The sequence below is a fragment of the Candoia aspera genome, chromosome 2 (genome assembly GCF_035149785.1).
Source record: "Candoia aspera isolate rCanAsp1 chromosome 2, rCanAsp1.hap2, whole genome shotgun sequence".
Lineage (NCBI taxonomy): Eukaryota > Metazoa > Chordata > Lepidosauria > Squamata > Boidae > Candoia > Candoia aspera.
In genome coordinates, this window is record NC_086154.1 from 113,074,187 (window position 1) to 113,090,173 (window position 15,987).

At 40.0% G+C, this 15,987-nt stretch overlaps 1 protein-coding gene across 1 annotated transcript in view; it reads left to right on the top strand.

Annotated features, from left to right (window-relative positions):
* FASN (fatty acid synthase) overlaps positions 1-15,987 on the top strand; it is a 56,580-nt gene that overhangs the window by 14,407 nt on the left and 26,186 nt on the right. The window contains exons 4-14 of the mRNA XM_063293263.1: positions 26-199; positions 1,249-1,449; positions 2,642-2,764; positions 4,176-4,291; positions 4,746-4,880; positions 5,332-5,791; positions 5,998-6,185; positions 6,997-7,186; positions 10,618-10,712; positions 12,081-12,215; positions 12,312-12,515. Of these exons, the coding sequence (XP_063149333.1) occupies positions 26-199; positions 1,249-1,449; positions 2,642-2,764; positions 4,176-4,291; positions 4,746-4,880; positions 5,332-5,791; positions 5,998-6,185; positions 6,997-7,186; positions 10,618-10,712; positions 12,081-12,215; positions 12,312-12,515 (2,021 nt within the window). The remainder of the gene's footprint in view (positions 1-25; positions 200-1,248; positions 1,450-2,641; positions 2,765-4,175; positions 4,292-4,745; positions 4,881-5,331; positions 5,792-5,997; positions 6,186-6,996; positions 7,187-10,617; positions 10,713-12,080; positions 12,216-12,311; positions 12,516-15,987) is intronic.

Here is a 15,987-nt window from a genome sequence, read left to right on the forward strand (position 1 = left end):
ATCAAATTGTCTTCCTCCTTTGTAGGTATTGATCCAGCTGCCATTCGAGGCACAGACACAGGCGTGTGGATTGGTGTGAGTGGGTCAGAAGCTGCAGAAGCATTTAGTGTAGATCCTGAACTGCTGCTGGGGTACAGTATGACCGGCTGTCAACGTGCTATGTTTGCCAACAGAATCTCTTACTTTTTCGATTTCAAAGGCAAGTGTGCAGAGTTACAGGTTACAAGCTTAATATTAACAACTACCAGTAGATATCTTGTGAGCTGATAATTCCTAACTAAGGGTTTAGTTATAGGAATCTTGGCATTTTATATGAGTATTAAGATGGAAAAATATATCCTTGCAGACTGTTCTGCCGAGTGTCCAGGCAGTGATCAGGTGCCCAGATAATTGGTTCTTTTAGATCCAGAGCCAATAAGCACACCAGTGAGTAAAGAGATTTTAAGCTTTATTATTAACTCAAGCAAACAGATTTAAACAGAAACACAATTTAGGCAGACTAAACAGAAACATAAAAAGCATAACATAAAGAAGAATCATAACATACCAAGCAAGATGATACCCAACATCCCATCGGCTGTCAGGAGCCCCTTAATAACCACAGCAGAGATACCCCAGGGTGACTCAATTTCCACAGTATCCAGCACTCAGGTCTGTGCAGAGGCTCCCAGCTCAAGAGGCAATCCTTAGTTTTTTTATCAAAGCCTGGCCCTAAACCCTCCTGATCCTGTTTCCATGGTACCGAGGCTGCAGGACTTGACCTTGACTAGATAAGTTCCCAGGGTTTGGGGCATCTGGTTATGACATCATCCAAGAGCCTGGGAAGCTATACAGATAAGCTAGTGCTTAACGTAAACAGTCCTGGGGTTTTCTCTTCTCCCCCCCTCCTTTCCAAGCAAGAGTGAAAAACAACAAGGCAGCTAAACGTTACTCTGGCTTAGAATGAACTCTAAGCTTCTTCGTGTGAAGGAGAAGTCAAAATATACCACTTAAATTCCTTGAAATACAATGGTCTTCCACAATTTCCACTACACAGACTTTTGGAATTTTTCCTTGGCAGTTTGCTGCTACAATGTTTGCAAAGCACAGCTGTTGACAAAGTGGAGATTTCTCATGAAGGCTGGAGTCGGGAGGAATGGGAATCTTTCTTATTCTCACAAGAGAGGCACACTGGGAAGGTTTGGTGGATGACCTTGGAAAAGTTCACACAGTTGGTGATCTGTCTTTTCATGCTTTGCGTTTCCAAAGGACCCAGTATGTCCATTGACACAGCATGCTCTTCTGGCCTTGTTGCTCTGGACAATGCCTACAAAGCAATTAGAAGTGGACAGTGTGAATCAGCACTTGTTGGTGGAGTCAATCTTATACTGAAACCCAACACATCTGTGCAGTTCATGAAGCTTGGCATGCTGAGCCCTGAAGGGGCCTGCAAATCTTTTGATGCGGAAGGTAATAAGGTTGTTTTTCTCATTGTTAAGTACTTGTGTCGACCGTAGTAAGGATTTGAGGATGAGGATGAGGATTTTATGTTTTCAGAGCTTGCATTTAATCAGAAAAGCCAGAGAAGGTGTGATTTTTCCTTCAAGGCTCTTCAGCAATAATGAAGTGCTTTTAATTGCTTTTTTAATCTGAGAATTACTTTGTAGGTTCAGATCAGGCAAGGAAGCTACCAGGCAGGGAAACCAGCCTCTTTTTTTTTGAAGTATTACTTGCCTCTGCTAATATTAATTTGCTCCTTCTCCATAAATTGCAGCTTTGGTAAGGAAGCTAGGAAGTTATAAAAATGCGATCTACATATATGATTCCATAAAGTTTGGAGAGTGACAAAGAAATTATATGGCAAAAAAAGCCACCTAGAGCTTTGTTTGTTTGTAGTAAATTGTACTAAATAAATGAAATAGATTTGAGTTTTAAAAATACAGGAAGAAATTAGGGAAAACATACATATGTATAACAAGCTAATTCTATATTTTTCTTTTTCTTTTTAGAGTATTCTTTTTAATGAATACTTCATTGTTAACTTTTACTAGTTTTAGTTTTAATGTGATGCCCTCCAGATTGTGGCGGTAAACATTTTACATAGAGGGAGCAAATAGAATTTGCCTAATTGGTAATTTTTAAATATGCATATTTTTAGATATGTTTATTTAATGTTTAAATATAATTTTTTATTTGAGGAAAGAAGATTTTATGTAATAAAATTTTCTCTGTAACATTTAATATACTGTCAGAATTTGTGAGGGAATATTACCCATATCCATATAAAATTAATACCCATAAAGTGTGGCCTTTATGCACAGATTGTTAGTAGAATTATGGAAAACTGGGGCCAGGACCCAGCATGATGATCAAAAGAATAAGAAGCCAAGTTGGCATTTTGGGCTAGCAGAACATACTGTAAGACTCTTGCATAAATTTATCCTGGTAATCAATTATTTTCTGTAACCTCTATATAGTGACACCTCTAAAAAATATGTGGAACTGAGAACTCTACCATTTTAAACATGAGAACAAACATGATTTAGTATTTGTTTCTATATTTTGGCTGCTCAGTACTTTTGAAAAGTATGAGTAGAAATCCAGTTATTAAAACAAGAGTATACTCTGAACCTGTTGCTTTTATGGTTCTGGATTTCTAAAGGGAATGGCTATTGTCGCTCGGAAGCTGTTGTAGCTGTGTTCCTGACTAAGAAATCAACAGCCAAACGCATTTACGCTACCATAGTCAACTCTGGGATTAACACAGATGGATTTAAGGAACAAGGTAAGATACCTTTTCCTTTCTTGAAAGTTCTAAGGTTTTAAGAGTTATCGTGGCAGGAAACAGAGGCAACATACATACAGTAGAGCAGTGTGTTTGGATTAGAAATGCCCATACCATATTTAAATCAGCTAACTTTTCTCATTGATTTAGGTTATGGTTCCATCTACTTTATTGGCACGTACACTGACCATGAGCAGCTCTCCAGAATTCCAAAAAAAGGATTCCTCTGACAGACTCACTCACTACTGCCATCCAGAAACTAATGTAGGAAACTAAAGTTTGCAGCAGAGGTTGCCACGTCATTGTGGCAACTACCTCTTTCCCCTTTTACTTAGAAATAAAGAATTCTGCCATTTTAAAAATACTAAAGGCCACATAGGAAGACTGGGAAACTCATGGCACACAGACTGCGTGCAGCCTCAGAGCCAACGTTTATGCAACCTCCTTTTGGTCCCTCTGCAGGAATTCAGTGGCAAAGTTGAACAACAATGGCACATGTTCCTGCTGATGTTCATTGAGAACCAAATGAAAATAGGAACAGTAAACCCATGATAGGCTTAACATACCTATAATATTTAACTCTCAAATCCAAAAGAGGTGAAAAATTGGCCCCAAATCCAGGGAATAAGAAATTAAGAGGAAAAGTGAAGCCACAAAAAAGATTGCCCACTTACTTGAACTATGGAGCTTGGTTCCTTTCCTTAGTGTTGCTGTGTTAGGAAAAAAAAGCAGAAAAAGAATTAGGGAGTTAGAAATGGAAATTTTGTCTAGATCTTCTCTAAATAATATTACATGAATAAGGCAGAGCAATTCCACAGTAATAAAAGCCTCAGATGGAAATGCCCTTAATCATGAATTATAAGAAATCCTTTCTTATGAAACATGGAAACACATCCCAATGACCCAGCCTTCACTTCAGTTTCTGCATGCTGTTTACCACCCACTCAACCTATGGACGTTTCTGCACTACATGAGAAAGTGCTGATTTTTTAAAAGTTCTGCAAGTTGCCTTTTTTGTTTGCAAAATTGAATGTTTAACATGTGTTCTATGGCATCACCATAATCATATTTACTAGTTAACTTACATTTTTGAATACTCAAAGTACTTCATGTAAACAGTTCTAGTAATCCTTAAAAAACATATTAATATTGTTCCCAGGATGAATTGAGGGTTCTTGACTCATAGTTCATATTTATAGCCATTTTTTTTTAAAAAAATTAATCCATTATGTGCGGGTAAATGTTGTGGTGTTTATTCCACACACTAATAATACAATTATACATGCCTATTTACAAAGTCCTGATAAATTAAATGGACTGTCCCAGGTAATTTGGTATAGGACTGCATGTTAAATGAGGATGTTTTGATACTTCATACAGGAATGAGAACTAACGGTTCTTCTTGCTTTAGGTGTAACATTTCCTTCTGGATGGATGCAGCAACAGTTGGTCAGTTCTCTGTACAAAGAGTCTGGAATTAAACCTGAAGAAGTAGAATATATAGAAGCTCATGGCACAGGCACAAAGGTATGTTCTATTTCCATTCTGATTCTTTTCTTTTAATGCTTACTGTAATTATTTCTTCCAGAATTCCACCATATTTTTTCTTTGCTCCTCTAGCTGAATTGGAAAAAAAATAGACTTCCCATTTAAAGTCTTTACTGGAGAAGACAATGCCTCAGCAAACCATGATCCAGCTCATTCTTTCATCCCAATATTTCAGTAATGTGTGGTCCTCAAATTGGTTCATGATTTTAAAGTCCCCTTAATGAGTATGGACACAGTCACACTGGAAGATTTGGACTGCACATAAAGATTTAGCCCTGATCTTAGATACGCATGCTGGCTTCCCACTAACCTGAATCATAGAAGTCTCTACCGTCAGCCATATTACCTCTGTGTACAACTCTGTGGAGAAAACTGACAGAATGAAGCAGTCTTTGATAGCTCTGAAATCTTCCAATCTTTCCTTTGTTCCTAGGTTGGGGATCCCCAGGAAGTGAATGGCATCATCAATGTCTTTTGCCAATCAGACCGACCACCACTGTTGATTGGATCAACAAAATCTAACATGGGCCATCCAGAACCAGCCTCTGGTCTCGCAGCTTTAGCAAAGGTAAAGATTTTATATTCGTCTCATTGTATATGTTACTCCCACTTGTGTTGGGAATGAGAATAGAGCAGAGTGATCATTTATAAGTGAACCAATGCACAGAGGTAAAAGTTAGGTTCATTGATCCTTATGGATGAAAGCGGAGGAGAGTGCCAAGGTCGTGAATACAGAAGAGGAGAGAGAATGGGGAGGAAGAAAAAATACAAAAAAGATATATAAGATGAAGAACAGAATCTTTCCTTAATTTTGAAGCTTCCACAATATAGAAAAAAACTCCAGCAACTCTACTTCAAAAAACTTGACTTTAGGGCAGAATGTGGTGTCCTTACAGGGTCTTAAAAGTCCTCATATATAACTTAACAGAGTAGGGTTTTTTTAGCCTTTATGGTTATATCTCTATATTACACTTGTTTCAAAAACAGTAATCAGTCTGACTGTGTTTTCTCTGTTTCAGGTTGTTCTGTCATTTGAGTATGGTTTATGGGCACCAAATCTCCACTACAATACCCCAAATCCAGATATCCCTGCCTTACAAGATGGCCACCTACAAGTAGTTACTAAGCCAACCCCCATAAAAGGTCACCTTGCTGGAATCAATTCTTTTGGCTTTGGAGGTTCAAATGCTCATGTCATCCTGAGGGCCAACAGGAACAAATCACCCCCACCAGAAGCTCCCAATTTGCCACGATTGGTACAATTTTGTGGAAGGACTCAAGGAGCAGTAGAAAAGCTAATAGAACAGAGCTGCAAAATGCAGGAACACACTGCATATCTGAGCATGCTTAATGATATCGCTGGGGTATCTGTGTCATCCATGCCCTATAGGGGCTATACCTTGATTGGAAGTGAGAGTGATGTAAAGGAAGTTCAAATTGCCCAGGCCTCAGGGAGACCTCTGTGGTACATTTGTTCAGGTAATTACTCTCTTCTTCTGTCCAGCTTCATTCAGTTGCAAACAGCCTTGAAACTGCTTGGCTCACCTTCATACATGTGCTGCTAACTGGAGGGTTTCACATCTTCTGGAACAAAATTTTTAAATGCTGCTCCAAATGTCACGTCAAAACTCCATCCCATGCATTCACTAGTAATACCAAATGTTCCCTCCTCCTTTATTTCACAGGCATGGGAACACAATGGAAAGGTATGGGCCTCAGCCTAATGAAGCTTGATCTCTTCCGACAATCCATCTTGCGTTCAGATGAGGCTCTGAAAGACACAGGCTTGAAAGTGTCTGATCTTCTTTTGAGTGAAGATGAAAATACCTTTAATGAAACAGTAAATGCGTTTGTTGGGCTTGCAGCTATTCAGGTAAGAAGAATGGGTCTACTGTGGCCATCTGTTTTGATGCGCACAAGCTTTGTTACAGAGTGAAGATTTGTCTTACTCATAGTCTGCTGCAGTAGTTCACAACTGTAGGAACTAGGCTGGTACAGCACTTTAAAGATGGGGTGGGTGACATGGTACTTCTGAGATGTTTCGGATTTCAATTCTCACCAGTTCCAATTAGATTATTTATAGCAAAGTACTATGAGAATTGTAATTCAAAACATCTGGAGGGCATCTGTCCCAAGTTAATGTCAAATTAGTCCATGGAGATTGATGTTCAAACCCTGTTTATCACAAAGCTTACTGGGTAACTCACTGTGAGTCACTTTGAGCTTTATCCTTTTAAGATGATCAAAAGAAGAATATGAAATCTTGAAAATAGACCACTGCATTAACATATGTGAGGTGTGTAGAACAACACAATGTTACAATATTGTCCTCATTTCTGTAGCTAGTGTGGCAGCTGACTGTGAGAAAATGTGGGTGTGAGTGCAGCAGATCCTTGGCCCAGTATCAGATAGTGTCATCTCTGAATTGGGAAAAATAACATATGCCTTCTCGTGTTGACAACAGGAATTCAGTGAGAAGAGGATGAAGAATATGGGTCACTAGGTGACAACATGTTTGAGAGAGGAATAAGAGTACAATTAGGCACTCTTAGCAACAGCTTAAGAAAATCTCTCAGGACCATGCATTGTGCCAATAATAGTCATGCTGTGATGATGCTCACCTGAATAGGGTTGCCAGTGCTGCTTCACATATGTAAACCCAGCAACAATATTCTGCTCCACAGATTGGACAGATTGATGTTTTAAGAGCTGCAGGTTTGCAGCCTGATGGGATTATTGGCCACTCAGTTGGAGAACTAGCCTGTGGCTATGCGGATAACTCCCTAACACATGAAGAAGTAATTCTCTCAGCTTACTGGAGAGGAAAATGTGTCAAAGAGGCGAAATTGCCCCCAGGAGGCATGGCTGCTGTTGGTAAGTAAAAATTCCTCGTGCACATTCAGAAGAAATTCTGAGTTATAACGTGAGGATGAGGTTCACACAACACACTAATTCTGTCAGGAAACCAGGTTAGGAATTACACTGAGCCGCTAATCCAACTTTAGTTCTTTATTGTTCTCACCTTATAGACAGAATCTTGCCAGACTGAGGCTAATCACTAACCTAAAGGAAAATAACCCAGAAGGGCTCTAGGGCGGAGCTACCTTGAACCTCTTAACCTTCCCATCAACAGAGCCTGGGCTACAAAGTCTCTTAACAGTCTGGAATGTGTTCTCTCCCTGGGAACCAGTGGCAGCGCCAGAATCCACCACCATCATCCCCTCCTTCAGGAACACATTCCATCACAAATTCTTAAACCTGAATTAACACAGTTGTGCCCATACAATGCACTGTCTCCAAACCAACCATATTATGACTGAAGGTGACAGCCTGGTTAAATGCAAAGAATGGAAAACTGCCTAGTAATGGTTTGTTTTCTTTATACTACTTTATTCAAATGACTGAGCACTAGAATGTACTCAGATATCCGATAAAACTGATATTACTTTTCTATTCTGCTTGACTCTTTTGAGAGTGATCATAAAACCCAACTTTTTTCATCCTGCTGTCCCTCTAGACATGTTAGATTACAACCCATGGTTACTGTGCAGCATAGTTGTGATAGGAATTTGGGGAAAGTTACAGGTTACTGAAGAAGCTCTCACAGAATCTATTGAAAATATGGGTAGACTTAAGAAAATGGGTAGACCTAAGAAAATGTCCAATGAGGCATTTTTCTTACGATGTACTGATCTTAAAACTGCTTCTGTTACTGATAGATCTGGGCTTTAAAAAATCAAAGTTTGCCATCAATTTAGGCAAGCCATGCTTATTGCTCTTCAGTCACCAAAAGAAAAGAAGAGAAAAGACTGACATACGAGGTTGTAAACTAGTTTGCAGGTAACAACTGTCGCTATAAATACTTCTATTGTCAGTGAGTTTAGTTTAAAAGGATGCACAAAAAAGACAGACTTTATGTATCTTCCCATAAGCTGGCTGTGCCGTAGGATAGGGAATTGGTTCTCCAATGATATGGAAGTGAGGTTTAGCAAGGGGTAAACCTCACAGGCTCAGAAATAAACGTTTATGGCCTTAAGAAGATACAGCTTATTATATATTAAGCAAGAAAACAAGTTGGATTTAGGTTACTACCCTTCATTACAAAATCATATAGAGATCCTTTGGGTCTGTGAGATTCTTATAACAGTCTAATGCTGTATCGCTGTACCCTGTGCTTAAGTAAGAAATTGGGTTTGAAAATTATATTTTATTTTTGCTGATGAAATATCACAAGAAACAAGGACCATCAAAATAATATTCTAGAAACAGTCATTGTTTCTCAAAATGCCTACACATCTTTTTTTGAGCTGTTGCCTCCAGTCAACTAGGTGTGGCAACTTTATGAAACAATAGATACATCTACAAAGCTTGTTTTCCAGAGGCAACTGTCAGATAAGCATGTGTGCTTTATGGAGTACAGTCCCACTTTCAACCTTCCTTTCTACTATCAAAAAAGGATTCTTTATCCTCTATCCCAGGTGCTATTTAAGTTAATTGTTGTTAACCCTTTTGGTGGGTTTTCCTCCTGGCATGGTTATTTCTAGTACTGTTTTATTTTGTTTATATTGTTTTTAAGCCCTGCGTTCTGTTCAGAGTGATAAATGAGTGGGCAGCTATAGAAGTTAATAAATAAATGAGTGAGTGTTCTTACTTGAATGGCATGTGTCCGGTTAGATATTTCGGCATTTTAATTTTTTTAATTAACAGCCACTAGAATGAATTGAGATTGCTGCATTTGCTGGTTAATTGAAGCAACAGTTGGCAGCTTCAATTAAGTTTCTTAGGTTTAGTGGAATCAGAGCTTGCCAGTAAATGTGCCTACCTAAGGACATTCAACATGTCTTCATTTATGGCTTTTTTCAGTCATTTGCATTGTGCAGGTCAACTATGCAAACCTTGTTGAATTAACACAATATAAAATGTAAAAGCCCAGATGTTGAACTAGAACGTGTAATAGGAGAGAGCTTGTGAATAAGTTGGCAAGGTTCCATCATGGATGTTGGATGATAAGAATAGACCATAAGAATGACAAAGTGTTTTAGATTGTGCTGCTTAGAATAGTATGATCAGAAGCTATTCTAATTGGGAGTGATGAGAATGGTAGTCCAACATACTTGACATCAAGGGAAAATTCTGTTGACTATGCTTATTCAAAAGTTCTATTGGACACTGTTCTATTCCTTAGACTGTATGAACACTAAAAGTGCTCACTCAGCTTGCTTTTTAGGTATCTAATCTATGGCTGTCTGTGTCACCAATTTTACATAATTACAGCTATGATCCAATGCACACTGAAATATGGTCCTTTTGAATAAATATGTACAGGAGAACACTATACATGTAACATAGTTTTGTACTATTTGTTAGTAGAGAAGGCATGAGATTTTGGTGATATCCTCTGAAAAACTAGATTTTATTTATTTATTTGTCAAATTTTAATCACCGCCCATCTCCCCCCTAAGGAGAGACTCTGGGCGGTTTACAATAGAAATAAAATTTAAAATTCAATACAAACTATAAGTAATACATTAAATATTGATATAAATAGAAAATAAAAATATAAAATGCAATAAAATCCAGATGGCAGTAAGGTTCTCCTTCAGTCCGTGAATATATAAGGGGCCATTCTAGGGTGCCAGCCATCCCCAAGAATGACTGTTCCCCTCCCTGCCCCAGGTGTGATGGCAAAACCAAGTCCTCAGTTTTTTACCGAAGTCCAGGAGAGAGCGGGCTTGCCTCACCTCAGGGGTAAGAATGTTCCAGAGGGTGGGAGCTGCTGCAGAGAAGGCCCGCTTCCTGGGCCCCACCAGGTGGAATTCTCTCACAGACAAGGTCCGTAACATGCCCTCTCTGCCTGACCAGGTGGGATGGGTTGATGTAATGGGGATGAGGTGGTCCCTCAGGTAGCCTGGACACATGCCATGTAGGGCTTTAAAGGTGATAACCAACACCTTGAATTGGACCCAGAAGCAGACTGGCACCCAGTGCAGCTCGCACAGCAAAGGTGTTATGTGTGCTGATCTTGGAGCACCTAGAAATGCCCGCGCAGCTGCATTCTGGACCAGCTGAAGTTTCTGGATACTCTTTAAGGGTAGCCCCATGTAGAGCACATTACAGTAGTCTAGATGAGGAAAAGTGTTTCATGATCCTTCTCACAAAGGGTGTTCTGCTAAAACATAGAAATAATTCCAAGGAAGCAAATGTGTTCTAGACCTAGGAATTCTGAGTTGCTGTTCCTGTGAAAAATGTCTTCCTGTTTATTCTTCACTGGATTGGATTTACCTAAAGTAATCTGTTTTTTTCAGGTCTGACATGGGAGGAATGCAGGAAAAAGTGCCCTGCAGGAGTGGTACCTGCCTGTCACAATGCTGAAGACACTGTCACCATTTCAGGACCTCAGGTAAAATCACAGTGTGAACTATTACTTCAAATGTTGTGCATTTAGGGTAATAAGTGGCATGTTCTCAACACTGGAGTATCAGCTGGGTCAACTGGACTTAAAAGTTCAGTGCTGTTCAGCTAATTAAACTCACTTGTATTTGTGAAGTACTTGTATTTGTGAAAGACCCATCTTTCTTTATTGAAGAAATGAAGGCAAGCAGGCTAGTAATGAAGCACACTAGAGGCCTGCAGTTGAAGACTTGAGGATCTTCCATCTGCAAGGACTGTGATGTTCCAAGATCAGTTGAGTCCCCCTGAACTGCTGTGCCAGAGGAGATACTGTGAAGGCAATTGTGCAGCATTTTCTCTGAAGCAGTTTCTAACTGGAGAAGCTTACGCTTCTTCTTGCTTTCCGTCTCCTCAGAGTTCCCTCACCTAAAGCCAAGGCACAGTGGTGGCTTGATGCTGAGTCTCTCTCCTTTCAGTTACATAATGGTCAGAGGGTTTCTTCTGTTGTTCTTTCCTCACTGTGAAAGTGAACGTGGTGAGGGAAGCTCCAGGACACGGAGGAGACATTGGCTGGCCACTGCCCTTCCATCTCCCCACAGGCCAACTGTGGGGAGCATTGACTAGATCCTTGGGAGGACTAAACAGAGCAAAGAAAGGAGCAGTGAGGATTCTCATGCAGTAGTGCAAAAATTCTGTGAGGCTACAGGATGAAAGTCTGTGTGGAAGTGTTTTGGGTAGCAAATTAATCAGCTGGTCTCGTAGCGCAGTACCTGTACCTCCAAAATGACCAGCGGATTGACTCTAAAAAACTCTGAGGGTACCTGATGTGCTGTTCAATGATTTTTTTAGCAGCAATCAGCTAGAAAGCAAGGAGGCCTATGATGTAATTGGCGGTACCTATTACATGCTTTACCTCACTGCGTAGGTTATAGGTTCTGATGACATTGGAGATTAGGGTGCTGCCCAGCTACTTCCACCACCGATTAGCTACACAGTGTAGAGAATGAAGCCAATTAGCTTAAGAGTTGCCAGGAGGCTGCGTGGGTGCTAGCCAAGAGCCACATCAGGATGCTGCCTTGATTGCCCGCTGGGTAGAAGAGGATAGTGGAGAGTAAATAATAAGATATAGAATAGCATATAGGGAGAGAAAATATTATTTCAGTTTGGACAGTTCAGGAGAATGATGTAACAAACAACAGTATTAGCTCCTGGAATACTTAATATTTGGTGTAGTATTAAATGTAAACTCATCTACATTGGGGCAAAGAGTGGGAAGTAGTGGATGCCCTTCAGGCAGCAGAACCCAAATGCACAACCCAATTAACTATAAACTATTAGAATAACTCCAAATGGTTATTATTTTTTCCCAATTTTTTAGGAGGCTGTAGCCAAATTTGTGTCCAAGCTGAAAGCAGAAGGTGTGTTTGCAAAAGAAGTGCTCAGTGCTGGAGTTGCCTTCCACTCATACTACATGGCTTCAATTGCCCCAGTGTTGCTGAGTGCCTTGCAAAAGGTAATGCTCTGGAAGGACCCAGGGCTGGGGAGGAGGGGTTCAGATCAAAAAAAGTGACATCCAATTTTCGTGTGTCCTTTTACTACCTTCTCTTAGGTTATCCTAAATCCAAAGCTTCGCTCTTCCCGCTGGATCAGTACCTCCATCCCTGAAAGTCAGTGGCAGAGTGAGCTGGCTCAGAATTCCTCTGCTGAGTATCACGTAAATAACCTTGTGAACCCAGTCTTGTTCCAGGAAGGTCTGAAGCACGTTCCAGATAATGCTGTGGTAGTGGAGATTGCTCCACATGCACTTCTACAGGTATTACTCTTGGGGACTGCTATGAGGCAAACATTAGTTAGAATACCCTGGGACCAGTCTTCCCAAAACTGGTGTCTTCAGATGTGTTGGGGTTGAAAACTCCCAGAATTCCCAGCAGTCATGATTCTCCTGAAGCACCATCTTGTGGAAGTCTGCTGGGTTCTCACCATCCCTTGCTATTTTTCTCTGCGTTTCTAAATATCATCCAGCTTTCCTGCGCTTATTTTAATTTGCTGCTGGACTTACATAATGCCCTCAGCTTCCTGAAATTGAAAAAAGAGAAACCAGAATAACTGAAATTAATTAACATCATTTGTGAGTAGAAAATGGACCAGAAAATTAAATCATAACCATCTTTCCACAAGCCTATTCAATCAGAAATATCTCTGAGTTTGCTTTGTAATACTTAGCATTATATGGTTGTTGTGATGTGGTGTTTGTAGCTCACAGTTTGAAAGGTGGTTGATGCTGTTTTTGCTCTGCTCATTTGTTTATAAGGTCTCTGTAGCTTTTACCTGTAGGTTTCCCAACTGTTCTCAGATAATTGAGTTAAAGCAATTCATTTTCGTTTCTGTAAGGAATAGAGCTACAACATCTACAAATCTTTATTACGGGCTTAGGCCAGTACAAATAGGACAATAAAAGCAGTGACAACAAGGATCCCATTTGCCCACCAGGTCAGAGTTAAACTGCACGAGAAGTGCCAAGCCTGTATATCCAGCTAAACTAGAATAGAGTTACAGAGATCCAGTTACTTCTTATTCAAACTGTCCAGGCAATTCTAAGAAGATAGAATTCTGAACACGCCAGGAAGCTGCAGGATGCCCCCTGGATGATTTATTACCGTAGTCATTTATGTGTTCAATTTATATGGCTGCCACTCACCAGGCAACTCTAAGTCTAACGTTGCACCCTATCAGTGCTTCCTTAGAAGCAAGTAGATCACAGTTTAGTGGGATTTAACTTCTGGATATGCATGTATAGGTTTAGATCCTTAAGAGACACAGCTGCTTGTTTCGTATTGGAAGGACAGGAAAAAAATTCTCAAAGCTTTACAATTCTGCTTACCTGTGCTGTTTTGGTTTTGGTTTTTTTGAATGAAGGTTATCAGATTTTGCCTTCACTGCAAAATTGTGTTCTTATCTTATGTTAATAAGTTTCTTTGGAAAGCAATCCTGATTTACTGAAAGCAATTACAGACGGATATCACGTGTTTTTGTACTGATGTGACACAGAACCAAAGTCTATAAGGATGTTCGGTTGTCATTTGTTCTTTATAAAAAGAGCTCATTATAATTGGTCATTTTTAATTTTAGAAATAATATATTGTAGCAAAAATTATGGAATAGTTTCAGGTTTGAGAATCTGTCTCTAAGGGAGGCACCTCTCCCATGGTGGAACAGACCCAATGTTTCTGACCATTAAGAATTGACTGTTAAAAACGGGGCCTCAGAGGGAGAGAAAGCCAGTCTCTGTGATCTATGTAGCCATAACTATCAATGGCAGAACCATTTTCATGGGATTGCAGGGTTAGATGTAGTATTGCTAGTTGGGGTTGCAGAAGATTTTTTAAAAACATTGCAGTGGGTTAATCCAGAATTCCCTGTTTTCATCTGTAAACCTTGCCTTTTCACCTATAAGTAAAACCCACCGGTATTATTTGTGTAGCAGTTGTCACATAGAGTTTTGCTACGATGACCTCATTTATTGTGTTTTAAGGGCTACACAGTGCTTCAATTTGTTTTTCAAAAAGTGCTTCAGAGGGCATAAGAGCATGAGCGTGGCCCTTGTCTGTTGTTGTACCTTTTCCTGGGAACATGTAACTGCTCTGAAATACTTCGTTGCACAATTGGAATACAGCACTGCATAGCCCTATTTCAGAGGAGAAGGAAGAAGGTGCTTCTGACTTTGTGAGAAGAACCTGATGAATAGGGAGTGGTGGCAGAGAGAGTTACTGAACAAATATTGGGTGCAATGTTATTGCATCTCCAGAAGTCACAGGCAGGTGGTAGATGCTGCAACTATACCTCTTGTATTATAATAGCAAGTTTATTTCCTGACTGAGTTTTGACATGGATTTGTAGCCATATGACAATTTAGAGCTATAAGGTTTCATAGGCACCTACTCTCAGCGTTGCATCAAAAGCTGTTGGCATTGCTTTAGAAGAGCTGTGCTTTAATCCATCACCTCTCCCAGTGCCACTCCTTCCACCTCTTTAGTGGCCACTCTTAGCATTACTGGGAAAAATGCTAAGGAAGAGAAATGGATAGCAAATATCAATACATCTGTACCCTCCAAATAAATTGCAGTCATAAAATCGTTGTGTCCTCAGTTTCAGATCCCTCTATGAAAGGGCAGCTGATAAGTAAGGAAAGTTCTACACAGCAAACTTTGAAAGACTTTCTTGATTTAAGGCTCTCAAAAATACCTAGTGCAATTAAGAGATCTTGTGAAATTACTCCAAAGAGCACAGAGAAAGGTCCACATGATAACTTATTTCATGCAATTAGACACAAGGAGAACCAGAAGACAAGATGCAAGTCACATCAGGAGGGAGGGAGGGAGGAACAGAAAATAATCTTGGGAATGTAAATGTGGGGGATGCCTCTGCAGATTCTTGAAAAATCTATTCAGGGAGAAGAATAATGTGCAAAGGCAAATGCAACACTGGTTTAGACTGTGCAATATGAAACTACAGTTATGCAACAGATATTAAGCTTTGTTGCAGATTTGGATCTACTTTGTGTTAAACCACTTTTCCAGTTTTTCCAGTCCAAATTGCCCTATAGATATACTGTGTAAAACATAGACAGTAAAACGATGTGGCTGTTCTAAGGATATTACTGGAAGCTTGGTTTCTGATGCTTGTTCTGAGGGGTTTTTTTTATCTTACTTCTGCTGAGTTTACATATCTGTTACCTTTCTTGTCAGATATGGTGGATAAAAATTGGAAGTGATCTTAGCCAATTTCACTTTTCCTTTGCAAGCCCTCTAAGCTCTTTTGAGAGTTAAATGTGCTGTTTAACCCAGAGGGGGAAAGGGGAGTAGTCCTCTCTCCCCCTCCCACTAGTGGGAGCCTCTGTTGGGTCAAAATCAGGGACATTCCAGATCCAAGGCACTCCCTTCTATACAATAAATTTGTGGTTAAGGAGCCTTCATCTTTTCTTAAGGTTGCCTTTTTTTGGCATCTATTATTCTGCCACTCAGATGCTCCCAGCCAAGACTTTTATTGTGCAATGCCCTTCCCTCACTTAGGAAATTTTATCAGCATTCCTGATGTCTTTCCTTTATCATTCTCACATTTCCCCACTGCTTCTCCAGTCTGGAATAGCAGCCCAGAGCCTTTTGATTGGCAGTGCTAAGAGCTATGATGCCACATCTTGGCAGTTTGCATCCACACATGGCTCTGGTTTGTGTGATAAAGGGAAGGAGAAGGAAGAGGGTTCTTCTTGCACGGTATTTAAATCAGAG